This window comes from Dendrobates tinctorius, unplaced genomic scaffold (assembly GCF_039654945.1).
Source record: "Dendrobates tinctorius isolate UK_male_01 unplaced genomic scaffold, ASM3965494v1 ptg000082l, whole genome shotgun sequence".
NCBI classification, from domain to species: Eukaryota; Metazoa; Chordata; class Amphibia; order Anura; family Dendrobatidae; genus Dendrobates; species Dendrobates tinctorius.
Genome location: NW_027361750.1, coordinates 6,382,678 through 6,410,282, shown reverse-complemented (window position 1 = coordinate 6,410,282; position 27,605 = coordinate 6,382,678). Strand labels below are relative to the sequence as shown.

The window sequence follows — 27,605 nt, the reverse complement described above, 5'->3', positions numbered from 1 at the left end:
GAAGTAAGAAAAGTTACAGTGGCCAGTTTGTAAATTGCAAAAATTACCAATTTTGTTTTTTTCAATTGAAGAAATGCCACAAACTTTTAAAAATACATGTAACACACAAACCTGATTTAAACAATAAGTCATTTTCTGATTATACACTCCCTTCACTACAGTGCTAAAGATAGTGCATCTCTCCGGCATTTTTGTAAAGATTAGTGAATTAGTCTCTGTGTGAACACACAGAATATTCCTAAGCGCTGAGGAGAAGAACGTGGCCTGTAATGAGGGTGGCATTATTCAAAATGTGTCACCATTTTGACAACAGGGATGACTCTGGCAGTGAGCCACAATCTAAGTACAAGGTTGTTGACTCGAAGGAATTAATTAGAGAAGAGGAACAGAATGGTTGCAGATCGAGTCATGTGAAAGCCGCAAATTCCACAATCTATGTGAACATTTCCATTTCCAGTGCCAGCAATATTTTCATGCACGTACTCAGTGAATCATTGCAGTGCCATTCACATCCACAAAATATTTTCTCTATGTGTCAGATTTGGATTTTTTTTTAGCAACAGATCACCAATCATCATCTTATTTTAAAGTAGACTAAGGTGCCTACCATGTGGTCACAATATGACACAGATCGGGACCTCAGATGGTTTGACTGACCCAAAATCAAAATCACCATAGAACCTATTAACCTTTGTAGTTCCATTTAACATCACCAACAGCGTTCAAAATCAACCAGTAGATGGTGTAAAAACCATTATCCAGTCATTAATGACCATCATACTATTCGTGAGAATGCCATCACTAAACTTGTCAGATGTGAACCTGTTATGAATGAGTCACCGTAGGAGGCAAAAACAGAAATACTAGCTAAGTCCAGAAAACCAGAGAAGTTGGCAGCTATCGGATTGCTGACCCCTGAACCTATCAACAACAACTAGCAGTAGCCGTGGGGGGTTCCTACGGTGCCCTAGACCCCTCGATCACAGCCGGAGAACTAAATAGCCTAAAGACAGAAAAGGAAATCTAAACTGCCCCAGAGCAGACCCCAAAGCAATAGGCAGCCCCCAACATATAATGACGGTGAAGCAAGATGAAAAACACTCACACAGATAGAAAGATAGGCTGAGCAAATGATGGGGCCAAAGCTAACTAAATACGACAGGATAGAAAAGCTGCTGTCTGCAATCCGCCAAAACCCTATCAAAACAAGAGCCAACAGACTGATAGGGAAAAAAGCCCAGAAGACGCTAGGCTTCAAAAAGACTATATCAGCACTCGGGTATTTTCTGAAGACAGAGCAAAAAGGAATTCAGCTCACCCCAGCAGGGAATGGCAGAAATCCAGAAAAGCAAGGCAAAACGAAACCAAAACCCAAATGCAAAAAGCAGAGCAGAAAACTTAGGTTTTGAGGAGCAGGAATCAGACTGGTCTCCTAGAATCCCTCAGGGAAATCACCAGCAAGGCAGAAGGACGTCGGCTGCCTTATATCCAGTCAGCAATTCCAGTCACCCAGTCATCATCATCCTGCTCAGGTGCTTGGTAATCAGCCTCACTACCTTCCTTCACCAGAAGAGGGAGTTCATCAGACCTCCATGGTGAAGGGGAAAATGAACTCACAACATGAACCCAAGTGAATAATTCTATGTACACTGACTAGCAAAACAAGGAAGCGATATGAGAAGAATCTGCATAACTAATCGTATGCAATAGAATTTTATGTATGAGATAGCCAAGATAATTGTCTGTAAAATGATGATAGTTTCATGTAGGAAGCCATAGTGGATGGTGAGACATGGAGCCTGAAAGTCAAAAGTTCAAAACATTGTTACACTTTTGCTCATCAGTGTATTACAAATAGTCAGCAAAGAGGTCATCTTCTCTTGACCCTCTTAGGTCACATGGATGTCATAGACTAAAGTGCCCCCACACAGGACCCACCTTATTCTAAGAGACAAAGGCAATGCCCTACCATAGAAGAAGTTATTCAAAACTTAAGTCAGGTGGTAGCGACTGAGTATGCCACATCGACATTTATCTATTTGTGATGATATGCCAAATTTAATTTCAGACTATAAATTTACTGTATCAAAATTCTATTTGATGTGAAGTTCTGATGCGCTGTCTTGTCTATGTTGTTTGTCTTTTATTAAATTGGTTGTTCAAGACCATTTTTTTTACTATAGGTCTAAAAACTAACAGGCAGGTAGTTGGTAACAGAGGCTATCAAAGATCAACCCAGCGACGGCTTAGAACGTCCACCGACCGCTCCTGCCGGCTATTCAGTTGCTCCACATCAACAGAGCTGCTCTTCTTCTGGGTTGCTCTGTCAATGAGGCATTACTGTAGACATCATATTGATTGACAGCTGGCTCTCCACAGTTAGGCAGCAGGGAGCAGACTGTCAAGCAGCATGATGTCAGAAGTCACACCCTGTTAACAGAGCAGAGAGGTTGAGAAGCTGCTGATCTATGGACGTGAATAACCGGCAAAAGTGGTCTGTGTGTTAGCAATAGCAGACCAGTTCTTTGGCCATAGTGAAAAAATTTAAAGGGAATATGTCACCTCATTTTTGCCCTATAAGAAGCTGCCACCACCATCAGGGGCTTATCTACAGCATTCTGTAATGCTGTAGATAAGCCCCCGATGTAAGGGTACCGTTACACATAGTGACGCACCAGCGATTCGACAATGATACAACCTGGCAAGGATCGCTGGTGCGTCGCTATGTAGGTAGGGTAACCAACTGGGGGGGTGACCCACTTCTTGCCACAGACAGAGACAGAATTTGTATTCAACAGGTCCGTTTTTATTGGCCGCCCTTCTGTCAACGACAGGAATACACCACAGCAGCTTCACATTTCTCCATATACAGGCCCGGGTACTTTCATTTCTTTGACACTGTAGTCGTGGCATCTTTCATGGCTCTTTTCACTGTGGCTGCCCTAGGCCCATCTACCACAGCACTTCACCAGTCTGAGCATGCAATCTGTTTGATACCCCCAGGCCATCTTTGTCTGCGGCGACTGTCCTCTGAGCCACCCCCATGACCGCATCAACTGTCAGTCCCCTCTGGAGCCTTTCTACTGTCTCTTTCTCCTCAGCAGAACTTCCTATCTACTGTGCTCCTATCGCTGACTGAACTTTCCAGAACCTTCCCTCAGCCCTTTATACTTCCAGTTCTGGTAACTCCGCCCACCATCACCTGACAGTTTCTCTGACCAATGGCAGTTATTCAGTCCCACTCTTACACTCTCCACTGCCCTCCAATGGTCAAACTATAATACTGCACCCTTTCTCTTTATCTCAGCGATTTCACACCAACACTGCGCTACACCTCTGCCTCTCACTACAGGCAAGTCTGTCCATCAGTCCAACTTCCCTACAGCTACATGGTCGCTAGTAAGCTGTCAAACAGGCAGATCTCCTCAATGACGCAGCAACGATCCAGCGATCCGTATAACGACCTCAGCGGTCGTTGGGACCTTGTCACACAACAGCTATTCTGACGACTCAGACCTCGATCAGCGTGAGTTCTGCGTCGCCAACAAGGTCGCTCGTCGTTGTTATGGTGTCAAACACAGTGATGCATGCTGGCCAGCGGGACACCAACGATCAAAAAATGGCCTAGGACATTCGAGCATGATCAGTGAGATCACAGCGGGGGCTGGTTGCCGATATGTTTCACACGTAGCGAGATCGCTGGCAAGCTTACGGTTGCGTCACAAAATCTGTGACGTTTCAGCGATCTCACTAATGATCTTACTTAGTGTAAATTACCCCTAACCTGAAAGATAAGAAAAACGAGTTAGATTATACTCACCCTGGGGTCCGGTCCTGTTCGATGGGTGTCGCAGTCCGGTCCGGCGCCTCCCATTTTCTAGCAATGATGTCCTCCTCCTTACTTCTGCCGCAGCTCCTGTGCAGGCACACTTACTCGGCACTGTTGAGGGCAGAGTAAAGTACTGCAGTGCGCAGGACCTCTCAGACCTTTTCCGGCGCCTGCGCACTGCAGTACTCTGCTCTGCCCTCAACAGGGCAGAGTAAGTACGCCTGCGCAGGAGCCACGGCAGAAGCAAGGAAGAGGACATCATCGCTAGAAGATGAGAGGCGCCGGACAGGACCGTGACACCCATTGGACCAGACCGCTCCCCCTGGTGAGTATAATCTATCTCGTTTTTCTTATCTTTCAGGTTACATCGGGGGCTTATCTACAGCATTACAGAATTCTACAGCATTACAGAATGCTGTAGATATGCCCCTGATGGCGGTGGCCGCATCTCATATCGGAAAAATGAGGTGACAGATTCCCTTTTAATAGTCCTGGATAACAACTTTAAAGTTGATTGCATGTTTAAAGCAAAGACTGTTCATAGTGGATCACAATTAGCAGATCACAAAGTGTTCCTTCTGCTGGGATCTCAACTTCCATGCAACCCCAGCAGGGGAGGAATGTGGTGTTACACAGAGCTCAATAACATTAATGGATAGTGTAATGGACAGGTCCTCCAGAGTGCTGTATTTGCCCTGAATTCTGGCCAAGAAATAAGAATCCTTAAGAGAAGATCCCCATTTACTAAGAGTTTACTAGTCAGGTGCATAAGTTTTTTCTTACATGAGATTCCCCTTCACGCAGCAAAGGCATTTGAAAGATCATCTGGATGACAGTATTGTGTTACATCAGGCAGAGTGACTGACACTGATTCCTAAAGCCGAGGATGGAAGAATATTAATAATGCCATATTTATATCCTGTAAATTCGTACAGTATAAGAGGTCTTTCCTTCTTCACTTGTGATCTTTACAAACGTGATATGATTCCTGGACACGGATGCTGCTCCCATTGTATAAAAGATTTGTATGTTTGAAGGATATTTCTTTTTTTGTTAGTCGAGTTCTCTTCATTGGCAAACCTTACACTAGCCCATCTGTGCCCTGGCAAATGTCTTGGTTGCCAGCCAAGCATCGCTAACAACTTAGAAAGTAGCCGGGAGTTTCAGAGAGGATCTTACTGCCAGACATTTTACTGCAAATCAAGAGCTGAAGGTGGGCACCAAGTGACGGTGTTGTATGTTGCTATCACTTTTACTGAACACGTCGATTTTATAAAATAATAAATATGAAAATAACAATAAAAACAAAGACTGTTACATCCCGACTTCCCTGTTTTGCATTCATACAATGTGCAGCACAAGTATCAATATTCTGAACTTAAGTACACCAATGTATCATTCATTAACTACCCTGAACGCTGTGCCCATTAACTTTATTCTCTTCAGGTAAGTGCTGCCAACAATCCTTGGTTAATATTCAAAAGACAAACGAATCTCAATGAAATACATAATGAAGTTTGATTGAGGTAAGTCCTGGCCAAAAGGCTGGTGATTTAATTTGTAGAATTCTAAACTCTATATTATTTTCCGAAGCCAAATCAATAGAGACGGCAGTAAGGAAGGGAAGTTTGCTCTTGAAGGGAAAATGTAATGAGGGAGAACAATTCTGCAGTGATATATAATAGCTAATATAATATATGTTACCAAAGCACTGGACAAAAGCAAAGCGAAATTTAGAAATATAGAAATCTCTTTACACTGGTCACAAGAGCATTCTAAGGGGATCAGTCAGTGGATTTTATAATTAAATACATTAGTCTTTGATGTCTTACTGTCACCTCCTACATGCTGATGTAATATTGACAATCTAAGATGCATTGGGGCCTCCTGATTGCCCTTCAACTGCCAATTTTGGGGAAAAAGCCAAGATGACACATATGGAATCTAGAATTCAAAAGAAGGAATAATCTGGAAAAAATGTATAGTGTACTTTTTATAGAGCCTGTGCAGAATATTACAAGGTGGACAGATCCATAGAATGCAACATGGTAATCCCAGTGTAATGCACTTTTACCTTTGTCCCTTCACTAGGCATAACAGTTAGTCAGTTTTGTCTGGGATATCGCTTTAAACTTGGCCACAAAATAAGCTTACTGTAGTTCAGAATATGGCTGATCAATTGCAAGTTGGATGGTTCATATGAACGATCCGACCATTAAGGTCTCATTCAGACGTCCGTGATTTTTTTCATTCGACAAAAAAAAAAACACAGTTCAAGTAATGAGTGTTAAAATAGGACTAGTGATGAGTGAGTATACTCATTGCTCGGGTTTTTCCGAGCATGCTAGGGTGACCTCCGAGTATTTTGGCGTCCTCGGAGATTTAGTTTCTGTCGATGCAGCTGCATGATTTGTGGCTGCTGGACAGGCTGAATAAATGTGAGGAATGCCTGTTTGTTAGGGAATTCCCACATGTATTCAGGCTGTCTACAAGTGGCAACTGAGGTGAAGAAAACTAAATCTCCGAGCAAGCCAAAATACTCGGAGGACGCCCGAGCAGGCTCATGAAAACCCAAGCAACGAGTATACTCACTCATCACTAAATAGGACATTTCTCCGTAATTTCGGTCTGCAAAAATACACGAACATGTGAATGTACCAATAAACTATAATGAGGTCTATCCAAGAAAAATAAGGATAGAACCTATACGTAAAAAATTGTCGTCTGAGTGAGACCTTACATGCCAGAGTAAACTGACAAATCCAGGAAATTGTATAAAACAAACAAACAAAAAAAAAACAGAAATCAGAAAGGGTTTGCAGTGAATGCCAAATGATCAACCATGTTCTAGATCAGGGTTCCCCAACTCCAGTCCTCAAGGCCCACCAACAGATCATGTTTTCAGGATTTCCTTAGTATTGCTCAGGTGATAATTGCTTCATCTGTGAAATGCAAAGGAAATCCTGAAAACATGATCTGTTGGTGGGCCTTGAGGACTAGAGTTAGGGAACCCTGTTCTAGATGATCATACAATGCGCTTGTATTTTCAGCAGACATTGGCCAAAAAAAATCAGCCTGACAGGGCACGTTATGAGCAGACCGTAGTCCGCCATCAAATATTGTGAAGGGTTGCAGCTTGTAGAGGAACCAAGATTACATAATTGTGTCCAGTATTCACAGTTCTGACACAGCGGTCATGTTATTTCTCTAGAGAACTTTTCTGTTTGTGCTTTGGTTCCTGCCTAGTGGGATAAGCTGTAATAAAAAAATCTCCAGCTGAAAGTCCAGATAAAAAATAGAACTATATTCTAGTGCAATTAAAAAATGAATGACATCTTCAATTTCATCCAGCAATATAGTATACATTTCCTATGCATTTCTGACTGTAAACCATCGCCTCCTCCTATTGCCCCAAGACTCACAGAGTTTATTAGGAGTCAGTCTACTTATTTGGGGAGCCACAATGCTCCTAAGGTGCCGACTCCTCTAAAGGGTACTTCACACATAGCGAGATCGTTAGCGAGATCGCTGAAACATCACAGGCTTTGTGACACAACAGCAACCTCGCCAGCAATCTCGCTACATGTGACACATAGCGGCGACCGGCCCACCTCTGCGATATCGCTGATCATGCTCGAATGTCCTAGGCCATTTTTTGATCGTTGGTGTCCCACTGGCCAGCATGCATTGCTGTGTTTGACGCCATAACAAGGACGAGCGACCTCGTTGAAGCACACCTTCATCAGAATAGCTGCTGTGTGACAAGGTCCCAACAACCGCCGAGGTCATTATACGGATCGCGGTATCGTTGCTGCGTCGGTGAGTAGATCTGCCTGCTTGACAGCTTACTAGCGGCCATGTAGCGACGTACCAGCGATCCTTACCAGGTCGTATCGTTGACGGGGTCGCTGGAGTGTCGCTAAGTGTAACGGGACCCTAAAGCCAGAATCTGTAATTCAACTACAAACACATGGAGTACAGATAAGGAGAAGGAATGCAATTACACTGTAGAACAAAAAAGGTTTCAGGAACATTTTGATACAATTTTTATATTGAAATGGAGCCAAATTGCCTAATGAAATGCATTGCAAGTTGTCATATCTTTAAATGCTGGACACAACTATGGAAAAAAATGAAAGTTTAATTAGTCTTTAAGAGTAAGTTCATGCGTTGCAGATATTGACATTTTCACAGAAAATGCACAAGTATCTGCAGCAGTCAGAAGCAGCCGATCCCCCAAATCAATGCAGGATTCACTAAACCATCTCAGACAGATGTCTGTCTAGCCTGTTTGAAGACTTCCATTGAAGGAGAACTCACCACGTTTCGTGGGAGACTGTTCCACTCATTGGTCACCCTCACTGTAAAAAAATGTTTTTCTAATATCTAATCTGTATCTTCTCCCTTTCAGTTTCAGTCCATTGCTTCTCATGTTTCCATGTGCAAATGAGAATAAGGATGATCCCTCGACACTGACATCCCGTCAGATATTTGTAGGCAGCTATTAAGTCTCCTCTTAGCCTTCTTTTTTGCAAGCTAAACACTCCCAGATCCTTTACCCATTCCTCATAGGACATACTTTGCAGTCCGCTCACCATCCTGGTAGCTCTTCTCTTATCTCGCATCAGTTTATGTATTTTTAAAAAATGTTGCACAGAACTGGACACAGTATTCCAGATGCAACTTGACCAAGGAGTAGAGGGGGATAATTACTTCACATGATCTATACTCTATGCTTCTATTAATACATCCTAAAACTGTGTGTGTTCCTTTTTTGCTGCTGCATCACACTGTTGACTTATGTGTAGTCTCTGATCTAGTTAGTAGTATACCCAAGTCTTTTTCACACATGCTATTGCTTAATTCTATTCTGTAGATGTAATTTTAATTTTTCTTGCCCAGATCTAGAATCTTGCATTTTGCCCTGTTGAATACCAATCTATTCATCATTGCCTGTTGTTCAAGCTTATCTAGAGCCTTCTGTATCCTTTCTCTGTCTTTTCTAGTGTTAGCTATCCCTCATAACTTTGCATCATCTGTAAACATGATTAGTTTATCTTCAGTTCCCTTATTTAGGTCATTTATAAAAATGTTGAAGAACACTTAAGCCAGGACAGAGCTTTGTGGTACCCCACTTGAAACACTCTTTCTATTGGATGTCCAACCATTTATTGCCACTCCTTGAGTTCTATCACTGAGACAGTTATAAATCCACCTAACCATTGCCTTGTCAATCCTATACTTGGTCACTTTTCAAAAAGGATAGTGTGAGATACTTTATCAAATGCTTTGTTGAAGTCGAGATATACCATGTCTACTGCATTTCTCTCATGCACTGAGTCAGTGATTCCATCATCAAAGTAAATTAGATTAGCCTGGTAAGACTTGTTTGCTACAAAACCCATGCTGGCACTGGTTAATTACGGTATTCTTATTCAAGTATTTTCTTACAGGATTTTTAATAAATTGTTCAAAGATCTTTCCTGCTATAGAAGTAAGGTACACTGGCCTGTAATTTCCTGGCTCCTGGATTTTTGTACAGTCATATCTTTAAAGGGGTATGCGAGATCAAAATAATTTGGCTGCTTTTTTACAGAAACAATGCCACACCTCTCCTTAGGTTGTGTTTGGTATTTCAATGAATCTCCATTTAAATAAATGGTTTGAGATGCGAAGATGCGATGCCATGAATAACCTGCAGACGAAGAAAGTATCCTGTAATCCTGTACAAGCCTCTTATGGTTCTATTACACATGGCAAGGATCACTCAATGAACTTCCCAATCACTGCTCAGTATAAGCAAATTCAGCGAGTGAACAGGAGGGGAAAATTTTGCTCAATGCCATTTCTTTTTATGCCGAACTAAAACCCATTGTTGGTCGGCTGTATATCCTTCCAAGTACACAGGAGATGTGCTGATGTCAATAATGTAAAGGGTTCCATACAAATGACCGTTTGCATGAAACCTTCTCAATAGTTGTAAATGTTGACATTTCCAATATTGTCATTTGTGTTTGTGGTCTACCTGTTTAATCAAAGGGCCCTAACTGGCAGCACAACAATCTTAATGTCGGATAGCCATTGGCGCTGGCATAGTATTCAAGTTATTTATTTTACTGTTTTTATTATATATCCCTTCTTCTACTATTGCAATATATTTCATTTTCTGGGAAGAAAAGAGGTGATATATTGCCTCAATTTCTCCTGCCTGCAATGAAAACATATAAAACACACAAACGATATCAAGTATGTGAGCAGGATTCAGTCACCAGAATGTGAGCTCTCCGTGCTGGAGATTCATTCACAGCACACAATGCTGGCAATAATTTTCTGTACATGTATGGAAGTTCTGTGTCAGACAAGATTCATGTATGTTTTGCTATTATTGATGGAGGTTTGGAGAGAGGGAAGGAACAAATTTACTAGTGAGATTTACAAATGTTATACGTAGGGCTCGTTCTGATATCTGATTTTCACATACTAGTGCTTTTCATGTTTTTCACAGAGATCACTCGTTCTTGTGATAGTCTATTAGGCCATTCACATGTCAGGAAGATTGTGGAGACAGGTCCGTTTTTGATCTAAGGGTTGGATCAAAATCGGCAATGCAAGGCAATGGGTCAGTGAAAAAAAATCAGACTGCACTTGGATGAAAGATTGTCAGGAAGGAAAAGGTCGAGAAACTTTTTTTTAAAAACATTTCTCCACATATGAGAAAAAGGGCAAAACTTTGATCAGAGTCCATCTTTCTCGTATATGAGAAAATTGGGTGTGTATGAAGAGCTCTTATCCTGGCATGCCATGACTAAGTTGGGTTCAGAGAATTTTAGGGGACAAAGTTTACTGTCATTCATTTTTTTTTAAAACATATGCCTTCAATTTCTAATCTTTATCAAAATGCCATACCTTGTGCCAAGATAAACAAGTGGTCCCCTCTAAGTGGTGTTCAACCCATCTCATTGATAAACTGTTCCCTATAGCTTCTTGATAAGGGGGAACCTGAAACAAACTCATTAAATGTCATTGACCTAAAACCGTTCATGAAGTTGAAGATTAGAAATTACCCGTAGAGCAGAAATATAGTTTACTGTGTATTGGGCAGGGATTATTAACAAGGCTGTTTCACAGCATGCAGGATTCTTCAAAAATGTCCTTTTTCAGTTGTAATCTAAATATCCGAGGTTAAGACTTTTATGTTATTGAATATGACATTGATGGAGGTTATACATGTAACTGATAACATTTTCTTTAACAAGAAAGTCATAGAATAAATTTAGTGTCACGACTCTGTTGTTGGATGTCCAGGGACCAGGGGCTTCTACCCTGTCTATAAAACTAGGGGTGCACTAGCTCGACCTGTTCCCTGGATTACTTCTGATGGTGAAGATGCTGGGGCCATGTACCTTGCCTTAGTTCCTGAATCTGCCCTTGGTACCCTTCCCCCACCCAGGAAAGAGGGGAGTAATAGTGTACTGTAATATACCAATCAGATTAAGAAGGTAATACGAACAGGGGAAGTGAAAAATACTAAACGTACAAATATACACTCACATGTAACATAACAGAGGAAAACACGGGGGAGTGGAAGATGGGATTAAACCAAAGTAGGAAAGGAGGAGAAGAAAGGGAATTATCACACACTCGGAGCCTTGAAAAGTAAAAAGGAGGTGTCATTAACAGCGCTGCTGATAAGGATTCAACAGCAGGATAAAATCAACGGATTTTATTAAAAGGTTTACAGGTTAACGTATTTCAAGGTCATCAGGACAAAAACTTAACCTAAACCTGAAAGGTTTTTGTCCTGATGAAGGGGTCGGGTATGAAACACATTGACCTGTAAACCTTTCAATAAAATCCATCGATTTTAACCTGCTATTCAATCCTTATCAGCAGCGCAGATGATGACACCTCCTTTCTACTTTTCAATCACCTGTGGCACATTGTGACCAGTGTCCTGCAGCAGCTGAAATATGTGCTTATCTCTTGTTGCTATTAGCAACTACATCAGGTGAGTGGCCTCACATTAATTATTGTACTGTATCATCGGATAAGACCCTATTGCGCTCCTTCTTGTCTCCTAGTAGTTTTCTTACACTCAAAACCTTGTAACAGTCACAGAAAAATCCACCAAATGCCTTCTCCAAAAACAACCCCCAGCCATGCAGCATAAGCTAACTCTGACAATGAGCGCTAGCTAGGGCCTAGTTTATATAGGAGTGGCTAATAGTGCACAGCTGAGAGCCTAAACGCTCCAGGAGCTCGCAATAGAGCAGATTAACCCCTGCACTGCCAAAATAAATTTATACTGTTTAATAAGAAAGTGAAGTGCTTCTAATCCATGCAGGAATAGGAGAAATCAGACGCTGCAGTCTTCTGGCTCCTCTCTGTCATGGTAAACCTGTGACATTTAGGGAACGTTCACATACAACGTATGTGATGCAGATTTTCCAACCTGAATTCCCTAGAAAAGTGGTTGAAAATTTACAAATCTCATCCATATGCTGCTTTTATTTTTATGTTAGAAACTGACTTGTTTTGCAGATTTTTCACCTGTGTATATAATGTGTAGTCATTGCGAATTTTCCCCATTGATATACTTCTTCAAGCAGAGCTTCTATGCCAATCTATGCACATCCCGGATGGTCTTTCCATGTGACAGCTACACCCAATGAGAGGCTGTGGCAATTACATGAGACAGTATGCTGTCACGGAAGGCAGAGATGCACTGGGACGGGAGTATCACCTACAAAGATGAGTATCCCAGGCTGTTTGTCCTCATGAAGGAGGTTTCTATCAATTCTAATATTCTATTAAATCCAGTTGGGGCAAAGTATTGGCAGTCAGTGGGTTGCAACGTGACTTCATTAATTATAATTAATTTGAATTTATTCACACAACACTGAAAATTACAATCTTCTGTTGTCCCACTATAAGTCACAGAGGAACTAGACTAATAAGGGATGTAACTTCATGTGGTACCAAATAAATGCATGAATTTCCATAGTAGCATTTGGAGAATCAGTGGTCCTCATTTTACAAATCCACAGCACGATCAGCTTTAACCCCTTCACTACAGGAGCGTTTTTCGACTTTTCGTTTTTCGCTCCCCTTCTTTCCAGAGCAATAACTTTTTTATTTTTCCGTCTATATGGCCATGTGAGGGCTTATTTTTTGTGGGACGAGTTGTACTTTTAAACGACACCATTGGTTTTACCATGTAGTGTACTCGAAAATGGGAAAAAAATTCCAAGTGCGGTGAAATTGCAAAAAAAGTGCAATTCCACACTTGTTTTTTGCTTGGTTTTTTTGCTAGGTTCTCTAGATGCTAAATCTAACCTGCCATTATGATTCTCCAGGTCATTACGAGTTCATAGACACCAAATATGTCTATGTCCTCTTTTATCTAAGTGGCGAAAAAATTCCAAAGTTTGCTAAAAAAAAAAATTTGCGCAATTTTCAGAGACCCGTAGCGTCTCCATTTTTCGTGATCTGGGGTCGGGTGAGGGCTTATTTTTTGCGTGCCGGGCTGATGTTTTTAATTACACTTTTGTGCAGATACGTTCTTTTGATCGCCCGTTGTTGCATTTTAATGCAATGTCGCGGCGACCAAAAAAATGTAATTCTGGCGTTTTGAATTTTTTTCTCGCTACGTTGTTTAGCGATCGGGTTAAAGCTTTTTTTTTGTTGATAGATCGGGCGATTCCTATTATATGTGTGTGGGATTTTTTTTTACTGTTTTATTTTGATTGAGGCAAAAGGGGGGTGATTTTAACTTTTATTTTTTTTATTTTTAAACATTATTTCTTTTTTTTACTTTTGGCATGCTTCAATATCCTTCATAGGAGGCTTGAAGCATGCACAACCTGATCACTTGCTACATATGGGCGATGAGCAGATCGCCCATATGTAGCAGATTTACTGCTGTGCTTCGAGCGCCGACCACTGGGCAGCGCTCAAAGCCATCTGCCTGGAACAACTATAGAGATCTCTATGAGACCTGTGGTTGTCCAGGCAAAGTGACGCCGACCCCGATCACGTGACGGGGGTCGGTGATGAGCTCACTTGTGGCCCGGCAGCCGGAAGTGCTATTTAAATGCCTGCTGTCAGCTTTGACAGCGGGATTTAACTAGTTAATAGGCGGGGGCGGACGACGATTCCACTCACGCCTATTGCGGGCACATGTCAGCTGTTCATAACGCTGGAGGGTGAGGATAACAATATTTTTTATTTTTAAATTCTATTTTTTACAGGGATATGGTACCCAGAGCCCAGAGGACAGTCTCCTCTCCTCCGGACCGTGGGTACCATCCGCAATTGTTCTGCTTACTTTCCGCATGGTGTGCACAGCCACATGCGGGAAGTAAGCGGAACAATGCATTCCTATGGGTGCGGGATCGCCGCGATTCCGCAAATTAATGAGCATGCTGCGGTTTTTACCGTGAAGCGATTCCGCCGCGGTAAAAACCGCAGCATTAGCACAGCATTGCGGAATCCCATAGGAATGCATGGGATGCTTATTTTTTGCGTTTTCGCGGTTAAAACCGCCGTGGAAACGCGAAAAAAAGCCACGTGTGAACTCAGCCTAATAGGAACACGTCACCACTTCTGCATTTATCACCTTCTCCTGGTTTTGGCTTACAAATTCTAAGGTAAAAAACTGAGGCAAAAAATACTGATCAGATATTGAATGTGTGCACGTGACCTAAGGGTGAGTTCAGACAAACAGATTTCTGTCCATGTGAAATACTATTTGCAATGGTAGTCGATGTGATAGTGCACATTAGCGATTTCCTCCTCAGTCCTCAGGTTTGGGTGGAAAAAAAGTGTGGTCTGGTCTGAAATACGGTGATATACGGACCACGCCAGGGCATGCAAAGTACGGGCAGCTGCTGCTCCCGTCCGCACACAGAGACAGTCACATTGGAGTTTTGTGGATGTGACTGGCACTAATTTTACAATAACCATCTGAAGTTAGCCATAGAGACCTCTGGTTGTCCAGGCAACATGACGCCGACCCCCGATCACGTGCCGGGGTCGGCGATGAGGTCATTTCCGGCCCGGCGGCTGGAAATGCTATTTAAATGCCCGTTGTCAGCTTTGACAGCGGGATTTAACTAGTTAATAGGCGCTGGCGGACGGCGATTCTGCTCGCGCCTATTGCGGGCACATGTCAGCTGTTCAGAACAGCTGACATGTCCCGGCTTTGATGCAGGCTCAGCGCCGGAGTCCTCATCAAAGCAGGGGAGATGTCTGATGACGGACTGTGTATGTCATTGGACATTAAGGGTAGACAGGAAAAAAAAAAGAAAAGGAGGTGTAGACGAGGCGTTAGGAGGTGTACACTGCGGGGACGGCCAGGGACACGACGTTTATAGGAGAACACAGCAGTTTAGAAAAACTCTCCCTAAGGGATCATACCCACTCTCGTGCGAGTCTCTCGCATGGAAACCTGATGCTGCCGCCGGCATCCGGTCCAGAGCGTGCAGCTACATGTATTTCTATGCAGCCGCACGCTCCGGTCCGAGTGCCGGCGGCAGTGCCAGGTGTTCATGCGAGAGACTCGCACAAGAATCGTCCGAGTCTCTCGCAAGTGAGTATGAGCCCTAAGAATAGAGCTGCTAATATGTCACATGTAGATATGCTCACACCTTCCTGTCAGAGAACGCTGACGCGCCTGATAATGGAGCCTGACATCTATTTCTTCACATCGGACGTTCTGTCATTTTTAACATGGAAGTCAATTTATTTTATTTTTATATTTGGCGATTAAATTCACGGTGACACGACGACAGCTCCAGGTAGAAGTGGACTCGGCCGCAATGCAAAGCATTCCCTCTATGTCAGAACGGTTTTTAATAGCTCTATGAAAAAAAATCTTTTCCCGCACATACTTTCCTTGAAAAGAGAAAATGAGGGAAGAAAAATGAAAAAAAAAAAAGGTGAAAATGACCCTTTGTGGAAGAAGTGAAATACAGTGATGATCATGAAGCAGAAATTTGTATTAAATAAGACAAAAACAAGCTAAGCTGGCAGATAACAGAGAACACCGCCTTCATCTGCACAGAGCCTGAATATGAGGTGACACTAGCTCGGCTCTCCCGCACTCCACAGGTCACTGTCCTCACATGGCCGCTGGGGGCGCTGCCGAGGCTCGCACACACCTGGGCGCCGCTTGCTTCGCTATGGCAACAAGCAGGACGCTTTGGAGTCAGCATTTTCCTGCACACAAAGGCTCCATATAACAGAACCACCCTGTGCCGAGCCCTCCAGACACTGACAGTGGGCAGCAGCAAGCCAGAAAGCACCTCTGCACAGTGTGGCATGATCTGCCAGCTGCACTCTCAGCACACAGTCTATCCATTACTATGCCCTGTCAGTGCCCAGAGCTGTGCATAGCAATCCAGCCCGCTGCAATCATCATGTACAGGCTGCCCGTGATCGCTGCTGCCATGGCTCTGCCATGTGATGATGCCTGGCAGCCAGCTGACACACAGCACATGCATGGTAATGCCGGCACAGTGACCCATTCATTCCCTCTGCACAGATCACTCACCTCAAACAGAGGACCGATTTTATTGGTCTCCAGGTAGATCTGAATCCGATTTTGCTGTCGAGACGCCATCAGGACCCCCCTTCCCCAAATATATCCCGATCTCCAGCTGGAGGGGTGCAGGGCTGTCACCCCCTCTCCTGTGTCCCAACTTCACCAATGCAATCTAGTCAGTCAGATGGAGGAGGAGGCGGAGAGCCATTGCTCAGTGAGTTGCAATAAGGATGCAGAGCAGGGAAAGTGCATGGTGAGAGCTGTGTGCTGCTCTCCCCGCCTCTCTCCCTCTTAATTCTAGGTGCTTGGTTACAAGAACAACAGCAGCAGCTCCTGCCCACTGCCTGGCTGAGCCCTGCTCAGCCCTTGCAGGACAACTTCTGCCAGCACACAGCCCTTCCAGTGCAGCCTGTAAAGCAAGCCCTGATTGGGTGATGGGGCTGAGCTCAGGATTGTCAGTGATCACCTGCTTGCCATTGGTTTGCTTGTTCTTCCCCCTCTCTGGCATTGTGTGTAAGGCATTATCATGAGTAATATCCATGCATTATGCACCTGTGAGCAATGTGCACTGCAGGGAGAGACACTCTGTGCCATGGGGACCCAGGTAATTGCCAATACAGCAAATCCCTGACATGTGATCTGCATCACTTTAGACAGAAAAGACTGTCATAAAATGACTTTCAAAGGGCAGATGCAGAGGACCGTATGTCTTGTCTGAGTGCGATCCGACAAAACATCAGATCGCACTTGGACTTGGATTCTATGGGGCCGTGAACAAGCCCAATTTTTTTCCCTCGCACAGAGACTGTCCAAGGAAAATATTTGCAACATGCTCAAGTTGTATCCGATATTCAGATCGCACTTAGACATGCAAGTCAATGAGTGTGCGGAAAATATCAGACAGCACTCTGATGATATCTGAGTGCAGTTCGATTTCCATGCATTCACTGATTGGAGAAGATGGAGACATTTTTTCCTGCATCTACTCATCCTAAGGGCTCATACCCATCAGCGTTAATAAAATCAGTCCAATGTTGTTCCGGAAAGGTCAGAAGGGTGTAATGCAAGTGGTATGCGATTTTCATGTGAGCACAATGCGATTTTCCTCACTTAGCATCTGTTCTGCCCATTCTGTGCAGCAAGACATTTCTTAAATGCTGTTCCAGCTATGGCCATTAGATGTCATAGTTGCCCTTCTCTTTCCTATTCATGTGTTTGGAATCTGTTCCCCTAAATGGATAATCTGTTCAGAACCACCCCTTCTTCCTTCCCTGGTCAACAACATGTAACCTTTTCTGCCAAATCTCTGAGGAGCTCACATGTGCTCAGCTCCCTGCAAAACCACTGCTTATATCAAGCGGATTCCGGTAAGGGTTTAATGCATTTATGTAAAATATGCTATGCATCTGTGTTAGCTGGCCATATTGCATGCCTCATGATATTTGCAATGCATGTTCAGCTTCTGTAATGCTATTACAATGCATGTTATATGCATCCTCTGTTCAGTGAATGCAAGGATGGCAGCCATAAGCTGTTCAGATATTTCTTTCTCTTTTACTGCTGTGTATGTTGTATTGCTCAACCTCTGTATAATGCATGCTACCGATATAACAGAGCTCTGTATCATTGCTACTGTTGTGATAGTACCCTGTATTGCTGTGATATTGTCTGCCAGCACTGACATACTGTATTGTCTGTTCCATTATAGTTTTTACCAAAATCATCCACAACTTTGTACAACAATCTCTGAATCATCCATAACTGTGTATGACAACCTCTGATCTCATCTACTACCGTGTTCACCATTTTCATCTACTATGCCATCTGTTATCATCTCCCATTGTTGTCCATATCATCCCAATAAATAATAGACTTAAGCACCCATACAGTCTTGTTACTGGGAGTGGATGAAAGGTTTAGCCGTATGCTGGAATCCACACAGCGTCATACGTGGAAGAAGGCAGAAAAGCATCTGTTTCATATCTGAATGACATGCATATGCAATCCGTATTCAATGCGATTTTAACATTGTCAATTACGTAGAGTAATTTTCTATGTCATTTAACGATAGTTTTCAAAGTAAATATTTTTCAGTACATACATAAATCTGACTGATCGATAACAGCATGACCACACAGGAGATGCTGAAATATCAGCACCTCCTGCCCGGTCAGTGCAGGAGTTCAGCGCTGCCGGTGGCTGTGCTTCTGCCCTTACAACCAGGAGCAGCATCCGCGCCACCCCTGGCTGTTAACACCCTATTTGCTGCGATCGAGCACGATCGCAGCCTTCAGGGGGCCGGCACAGCGACTGGAGCTCCCTCTGACTTCTTATCGGCGTCCCCGCAACATCATCGCGGGGCCCGATCTCTTCCCTGACGACCCCCGAGTCATCAAGCTACGGAAAGACTCTGAGAACATGCTCACTGCGTGGTGTCAGAAACTTTCACCATAGGTATAATGCAATGCAATGCTAGTGCAATCAAAGTGAAACAAGTGAAAGTCCCATAAAGGGACTAGGTAAAAAAGGAAAAATGTTTTAAAAAATATGCAAAAAAAAAATATTACAAAATAATAAAAATAATTGTAAAAAATCCACTAATAAATGCACATCTTTATAGAAAAAAATTAAATTAACAAAAAAAGTGCACGTTTGGTATCGCCGCTTCCTTAAAAATACCACCTATAAAAGTTTCCCACTAGTTAACCCCTTCAATTAATGCCATAAAAAAAAAATAAAAGTAGCAAATTATAATTTTTCCAAGTGGTATCATCATACTGCTTGGAAAAAGTGGAATAAAATGCGATAAAAAATATGAATGGTAATAACAATAGTATGACTGAAAGCGCCATCTTATCCCGCAAAAAACAAGCCACCATACAGCTCCATCAGCGGAAAAATAAAAAATTTATAGCTCTCAGAATAAAGCAAGGCTAAAATAATTATTTTTTCTATAAAAGTTTTTATTGTGTAAAAATGCCAAAACATAAAAAACTATATAAATGAGGAATTGCTGTAATCATAGTGACCCGAAGAATAAAGCTGCCTTACCAATTTTACCACATTCTGCCTCCACAAAAATTAGAATAGAATGCGATCAAAAAAGGTCATGTGCCCGAAAATGATACCAATAAAAATGTCAGCTCATCCCACAAAAAATAAGCCATCACATGACTCTCTCAGACAAAATATGGAAAAATTATAGCTCTCAAAATACGGCGATGCAAAAACTTCTTAGGCCGGAGTCACACTAGCGATTAAATTGGACGAATGCAATGCGATAAAAAATCGCATTGCATTCGTCCCAATGTTATTCTATGGTGCTGCTCCGATCTTCCGTTTTTTGATCGGATCCGTTCCTCAGACCGAGACAATCGCAGCATGCTGTGATTGTCACCAATTTTCGGATCGGAATCGCCAATGCAAGTCTATGGATGCGATTAAAAATCGCATTGAAACGGACCACACATGTGACTTGCGATTAAATCGCAAGACTTCTCCTGGTCAACAGGAAAGAGCATCAGGCATTGGCATTGGATGTCAATTTGATGCTTAGATGCGAATAAAATCGGTTCATCGCCGGAAAATGGGATGACAGACGGATCCCTGGATAAGAAATCTTTGTGCGATTTCATACCGTTAAAATCGGACCAATTTTTAAAACGTTGTGTGTGACTCCAGTCTTACAATAAAAGCGTCTTTTAGCTTGTCACAGCTGCCAAACATAAAAACCCGCTATAAACAGTAAATCAAACCCCCCTTTTCACCCCCTTAGTTAGGGAAAAATAATAAAATTAAAAAAATGTATTTATTTCCATTTTCCCGTGGGGGTTAGGGTTGGGATTAGGTTTAGGGTTGGGATTAGGGTTAGGATTGGAATTAGGGTTAGGGTTGGAATTAGGGTTAGGGTAGGGATTAGGGTTAGGGGTGTGTTAGGGTTAGGTTTGTGGTTAGGGTTGGGTTGGGGGGGTGCATTGAGGTTAGGGTTGGAGTTAGAATTGGGGGGTTCCCACTGTTTAGGCACATCAGGGGCTCTCCAAACGCAATATGGGGTCTGATCTCAATTCCAGCCAATTTTGCATTGAAAAATCAAACGGCACTCCTTCCCTTCTGAGCTCTGCCATGCACACAAACAGTGGTTCCTCCCCACATATGGGGTATCAGCATACTCAGGACAAATTGCACAACAACTTTTGGGTCCAATTTTTCCTGTTAACCTTGGGAAAATAGAATATTGGGAGCAAAAAGATCATTTTTGTGGAAAAAAATATGATTTTTTATTTTCACAGCTCTACATTATTAACTTCTGTGAAGCACTTGGGGGTTCAAAGTGCTCACCACACAGCTAGATAAGGTCCTTGGGGGGGTCTAGTTTCCACAATGGGGTCACTTATGGGGGGGTTTCTACTGTTTAAGTACATCAGGGGCTCTCCAAACGCGACATGGCGTCCACTCTCGATTCCATCCAATTTTATGTTCAAAACCTCAAACGGCGCTCCTTCTGTTCGAAGCCCTGCCGTGCGCCTAAAGAGTGTTCTTCCTCCACACATGGGGTGTCGTTGTACTCGGGAGAAAATGCACAACAAATATTGTGGCTCTTTTTCTCTTGATACCCTTCACAAAATAAAAAAAATTGTGTCCAAAGTAAAATTTTTGTGAAAAAAAATTAAGTGTTCATTTTTTCCTTCCACATTGCTTCAATTCTTGTAATAAACTTTTTGAATGTGGTTTTGAGCACTTTGAGGGGTGCAGTTTTTGAATGCTGTCACGTTTGGGTATTTTTTGCTATGTTGACTCCTCAAAGTGACTTCAAATGTGATGTGGTCCCTAAAAAATGGTTTTGTATATTTTGTTGAAAAAATTAGAAATCTCTGTTCAAATTTTAACTCTTATAACTTCCTAACAAAAAAAATTTGGTAAATTGTGTAAAGTAGACATATGGGAAATGTCATTTATTAAGTATTTTGTGTGCCATATCTCTCTGATTTAACAGCATAAAAATTAAAAGTTTGAAAATTGCAAAATATTAGAAATTTTCGCCATATTTCCATTTTTCATAAATAAACGCAACTTATATCGAAGAAATTTTACCACTAACATGAAGTACAATATATCACGAAAAAACAGCCTCAGAATCAGTGGGATCCGTTTGAAGCGTTCCAGAGTTAAAACAGCATAAAGTGACAGTGGTCAGATTTCAAAATTAAGACCTGGTCATTAACCTACAAAGTGGCTTGGTCCTTAAGGGGTTATTTGAAATAAAGACAATGACACCTTTATTTGAAATAAAAATAAACTTATACTCACCTTTAAGCCTAATCCACTGAAGCCAATGTCCCCTGTAAAAAAAAAAAAAAAAAACACCATAATGCTAACCTGTCCAATGTGATGATAATCCTCTGAAGCCCATGTCCCCTGTTAAAGAAAAAATAATAATAAAGAACTATATTCCTCACCTGTCCGACGAGATGATAATCGAGTCGTCTCGCGACGAGTGTAGCTCTGCTACATCTAGATGCCATTATGAACATTGGCATGACACAAGCTTTCAGTCCAGCAACCAGCAGAGCCACAGAGCTGTGTGTTATCGCACAGCATCAGTGTCTCACAGTGACGTAAATAAGGTGAGCGGAGTTCTTAGCTGATGAACTTCATCCCCCTCACTGATGTCACTGCTATCATGAGAACTTTAAACCCCAATACTATTACTTCATTTGCTACCGCACCAGGGCAAGTGGGTTGCGGATGCTAATGTGCCAGAATTAGCACATCTTGTGCATCTTATGCATAAGCTATTTCTGGGGCGGCTAAGAGCTGATGTTTTTTAGTCTGAGAGGGCTAATATCCATGGTCCCTTACAAGGCTATTAATAACATCCCACAGCTGTCAAATTGGCCTTTGCTGGTTATTAATTATAGGGGCTTCCATGTTATTTTTTGGGGGTCCCCCATTTTAATAACCAGTAAATGCTAAGTATACAGCTGTGAGCTGATATTAATAGCCTTTGAAGCTCCATGGGCATTATCCCCTTTCCAGGCTAGAAACATCTGCCCCCATCTGTTGGCTTTCCATCAGCTGATTATTAAAATTTCGGGGGACCCCACAATATTTTTTCCTTTAAGTTATTTAATTATTAGCTAAATCCATGAACATTAAAGTACGCATGCACTGCACTAATTATATATGTGACATCTATTAATCTATCTATCTATCATCTATCTATCTATCCATCTATATATATATATATATATATATATATATATATATATATATACAGTACAGACCAAAAGTTTGGACACACCTTCTCATTCAAAGAGTTTTCTTTACTTTCATGACTATGAAAATTGTAGATTCACTCTGAAGGCATCAAAACTATGAATTAACCCATGTGGAATTAAATAATTAACAAAAATGTGTGACACAACTGAAAATATGTCTTATATTCTAGGTTATTCAAAATAGCCACCTTTTGCTTTGATTACTGCTTTGCACACTCTTGGCATTCTCTTGATGAGCTTCAAGAGGTAGTCACCGGAAATGGTTTTCACTTCACAGGGGTGCCCTGTCAGGTTTAATAAGTGGGATTTCTTGCCTTATAAATGAGGTTGGGGCCATCAGTTGTGTTGTGCAGAAGTCTGGTGGATACACAGCTGAAAGTCCTACTGAATAGACTGTTAGAATTTATATTATAGCAAGAAAAAAGCAGCTAAGTAAATAAAACGAGTGGCCATCATTACTTTAAGAAATGAATGTCATTCAGTCCGAAAATTGGGAAAACTTTGAAAGTGTCCCCAAGTGCAGTGGCAAAAACCATCAAGCACTACAAAGAAACTGGCTCACATGAGGACCGCCCCAGGAAAGGAAGACCAAGAGTCACCTCTGCTGCGGAGGATAAGTTCATCTGAGTCACCAGCCTCAGAAATCGCAGGTTAACAGCAGCTCAGATTAGAGACCAGGTCAATGACACACAGAGTTCTAGCAGCAGACACATCTCTACAACAACTGTTAAGAGGAGAGTTTGTGCAGCAGGCCTTCATGGTAAAATAGCATTCTAAGAAACCACTGCTAAGGACAGGCAACAAGCAGAAGAGACTTGTTTGGTCTAAAGAACACAAGGAATGGACATTAGACTAGTGGAAATCTGTGCTTTGGTCGGATGAGTCCAAATTTGAGATTTTTGGTTCTAACCACCGTGTCTTTGTGCGATGCAGAAAATGTGAAGGGACTCTACATGCCTGGTTCCCACCATGAAGCATGGAGGAGGTGAGATGGTGTGGGGCTGCTTTGCTGGTGACACTGTTGGGGATTTATTCAAAATTGAAGGCATGCTGAACCAGCATGGCTACCACAGCATCTTGCAGCGGCATGCTGTTCCATCCGGTTTGCGTTTAGATGGACCATCATTTATTTTTCAACAGGACAATGGCCCCAAACACATCTCCAGGCTGTGTAAGGGCTATTTGACCAAGAAAGAGAGTGATGAGGTGCTACGCCAGATGACCTGGTCTCCACAGTCACCAGACCTGAACCCAATCGAGATGGTTTGGGGTGAGCTGGACCGCAGAGTGAAGGCAAAAGGGCCAACAAGTGCTAAGCATCTCTGGGAACTCCTTCAAGACTGTTTAAAAACCATTTCCGGTGACTACTAGTGTTGAGCATTCCGATACTGCAAATATCGGGTATCGGCCGATATTCGCTGTATCGGAATTCCAATACCGAGTACCGATATTTTTTCAATATCGGATACCGGAATCGGAAGTCCCCATAATGCAATGAGCCACTGTTGTGGCTGTGATTGGCTACTGAAATGATGTCATCATGATGCGCGGTCTGTGCGCATCATGATGCGCGGTTTGTACCGACTGTCGGGGGTCTGTGCCCGCTGCCGGTGGTCTGTACGGGCCTCTCGGGGGTCTGTACAGGCCTGTCGGGGGCCTGTGCCGTCTGCCGGTGGTCTGTACGGGCCTCTCGGGGGCCTGTGCCGCTGCCGATGGTCTGTATGGGCCTCTCGGGGGTCTGTACAGGCCTGTCGGGGGCCTGTGCCAGCTGCCGGTGGTCTGTACGGGCCTCTTGGGGGCCTGTGCCGCTGCCAATGGTCTGTACGGGCCTCTCGGGGGCCTTTGCCGGCTGCCGGTGGTCTGTACGGGCCTCTCGAGGGTCTGTACAGGCCTGTCGGGGGCCTGTGCCAGCTGCCGGTGGTCTGTACGGGCCTCTCGGGGGCCTGTGCTGGCTGTCGGTGGTCTGTGTCGGCTGCCGGGGGCTGTGCCAGCTGCCGGTCGTCTGTACGGGCCTCTCGGGGGCCTGTGCCGGCTGTCGGTGGTGTGTGCCGGCTGCCGGTGGTCTTGTGTGTGTGCAGGCATCGTCCGATGGGACTACAAGTCCCATCGGGCGATGCCTGCTACAATGACAGTGATTGACACATTAGCCAATGATGGGACAGTAGTAGTCCCATCATCCGGCTAATGTGTTGAATGTAAAAAAAAAAAAAACATGCTACATACATACTACATATATACTACATTCATACAACATACATATATACTACATACATAATTCATATATACTACATTCATACAACATACATATATACTACATACATGCCACATATATACTACATTCATACAACATACATACAACATACATGCTACATATATACTACATTCATACAACATACATACATACTACATACTACATACATACTACATATATACTACATTCATACAACATACATACTACATACTACATGTATACTACATTCATACAACATACATACATACTACATACATGCTACATATATACTAGATTCATACAACATACATACATACTACATACTGTTATGAATGAGTCACCGAAGGAGGAAAAAACAAAAATACAAGATAAGTCCAGAAAACCGGAGAGGTTGGTAGCTATCGGATTGCAGACCCCTGATCCTATCCACAACAACTAACAGTAGCCGTGGGGGGTTCCTACGATGCCCTAGACCCCTCTATCACAGCCGGAGAACTAAATAGGCCTAAAGAAAGAAAGGGGAAATCTAAACTGCCCCAGAGCAGACCCCAAAGAAATAGGCAGCCCCCAACAAATAGTGACGGTGAAGCAAGATGAAAACACTAACACAGATAGAAAGATAGGTTGAGCAAACGATGGGGCCCAAGCTATTTAAAAAGGACAGGATAGAAAAGCTGCTGTCTGCAATCCGTAAAAAACCCTACCAAAAAATGTCCCAACTGTCTGATAGGAAAAACAGGCCCTGAAGTCGCTAGGACTTCAAAAAGACTATATCAGCACTCTGGTAAATTCTGAAGACAGAGCAAAGAGACAAACTGATCAGAGACAAAAATGGAACTCAGCACACCCCAGACCGGGGATGGCTGAACTCCAAAAAACAATGTAAACAAAACAAAACTAATAAGTTCAATAGCAGAGCAAAAACTTATCTTTGGGAAGCAGGAATCGAATCAGACTGGTCTCCAAGAATCCAGCAGAGAAATCACCAGCGACTCAGAAGGGCGTCGGCTGCCTTATATCCAGTCAGAATTTCCTGTTACCCAGTCATCATCTACCAGATCAGGTGTTTGGTAATCAGCCTCACTACCTTCCTTCACCAGAAGAGGGAGTTCATGAGACATCGACGGTGAAGGGGAAAATGAACTCACAACAACATACTACATACATGCTACATATATACTACTTTCAAACAACATATATACATACTACATACATGCTAAATATATACTACATTCATTCAACATACATACATACTACATTCATACAACATACATACATACTACATACATGCTATATGTATACTAGATTCATACAACATACATACATACTACATACATGCTACATATATACTACATTCTTACAACATACATACATACTACATACATGCTACATATATACTACATTCATAAAACATACATACATACTACATACTACATATATGCTACATATATACTGCATTCATACAGTAGTATGTAGTATGTATGTATATTGTATGAATGTAGTATATATGAAGCATGTATGTAGTATGTATGTTGTATGAATGTAGTATATATGTAGCATGTATGTAGTATGTATGTATGTATGTATTCTGTATGAATGTAGTATAGTATCAGGTTTGGACCGTGAAGAAGGTGGATTAGGCCGCCGAAACGCGTAGTCCCATTTGCGTTTATTTCTGCCATGCACTCTGGTTCCTGATCTTTGTGGGTTGTCTTTTTAACCTTGTTGAAAAAATAAAGAAAAGCATCATTTTACTCCAACCCTGGTTTGCTGAGTTCTTGCTGGACTTTCTTTTTTGTTCTCCCATATGTAGCATGTATGTAGTATGTAGTATGTATGTATGTTGTATGAATGTAGTATATATATAGTATGTATGTAGTATTTTTTTTTTTTTTTTACATTCAACACATTAGCCGGATGATGGGACTACTACTGTCCCATCATTGGCTAATGTGTCAATCACTGTCATTGTAGCAGGCATCGCCCGATGGGACTTGTAGTCCCATCGGACGATGCCTGCACACACACAAGACCCCCGGCAGGCCCGCACAGACCACCGGCAGCCGGCACAGGCCCCCAGCAGCCGGCACATACCACTGACAGCCGGCACAGGCTCCCGAGAGGCCATACAGACCACCGGCAGCCAGCACAGGCCCCCGGCAGCCGGCACAGACCACCGACAGCCGGCACAGGCCCCCGAGAGGCCCATACAGACCACCGGCAGCCGGCGCAGGCCCCTGACAGGCCTGTACAGACCCACGAGAGGCCCGTACAGACCACCGGCAGCCGGCACAGGCCCCCGACAGTCGGCACAGACCCCCGAGAGACCCGTGCAGACCACCGGCAGCCGGCACAGGCCCCAGTTAGTCGGCACAGACCCCCGAGAGGCCCGTACAGACCACCGGCAGCCGGCACAGGCCCCCGACAGTCGGCACAGACCCCCGAGAGGCCCGCACAGACCCCGCCCGCACACACAGACACGCAGTGTCCGCCCACGCACCGCCCACACAATTCCCCCTCCCGAACAGGATGTACAAGGCAAGAAAGGTTTTTTTTAATTCCGATATTTCTGTCCCATTGACTTGAATGGGACTTCCGGTATCGGAATCGGCAATACCCGATACTTTTTGTGTATCGGGCCGATCCAATCCGATCCGATATTTCTGAATATCGGATGGTATCGCTCAACACTTATGACTATCTCTTGAAGTTTATCAAGAGAAT

The 27,605-nt window shown here is 43.0% G+C and overlaps 1 protein-coding gene across 3 annotated transcripts in view; it reads right to left on the bottom strand.

The window, feature by feature from the left end:
- CUNH8orf34 (chromosome unknown C8orf34 homolog) overlaps nucleotides 1-16,766 on the bottom strand; it is a 967,955-nt gene extending 951,189 nt beyond the window's left edge. For all 3 annotated transcript variants that reach the window (XM_073583858.1, XM_073583859.1, XM_073583860.1), the window contains exon 1: nucleotides 16,383-16,766. In XM_073583858.1, the coding sequence (XP_073439959.1) occupies nucleotides 16,383-16,451 (69 nt within the window). In that variant the 5' untranslated portion in view covers nucleotides 16,452-16,766. The remainder of the gene's footprint in view (nucleotides 1-16,382) is intronic.
- Nucleotides 16,767-27,605: the final 10,839 nt, after the last annotated feature.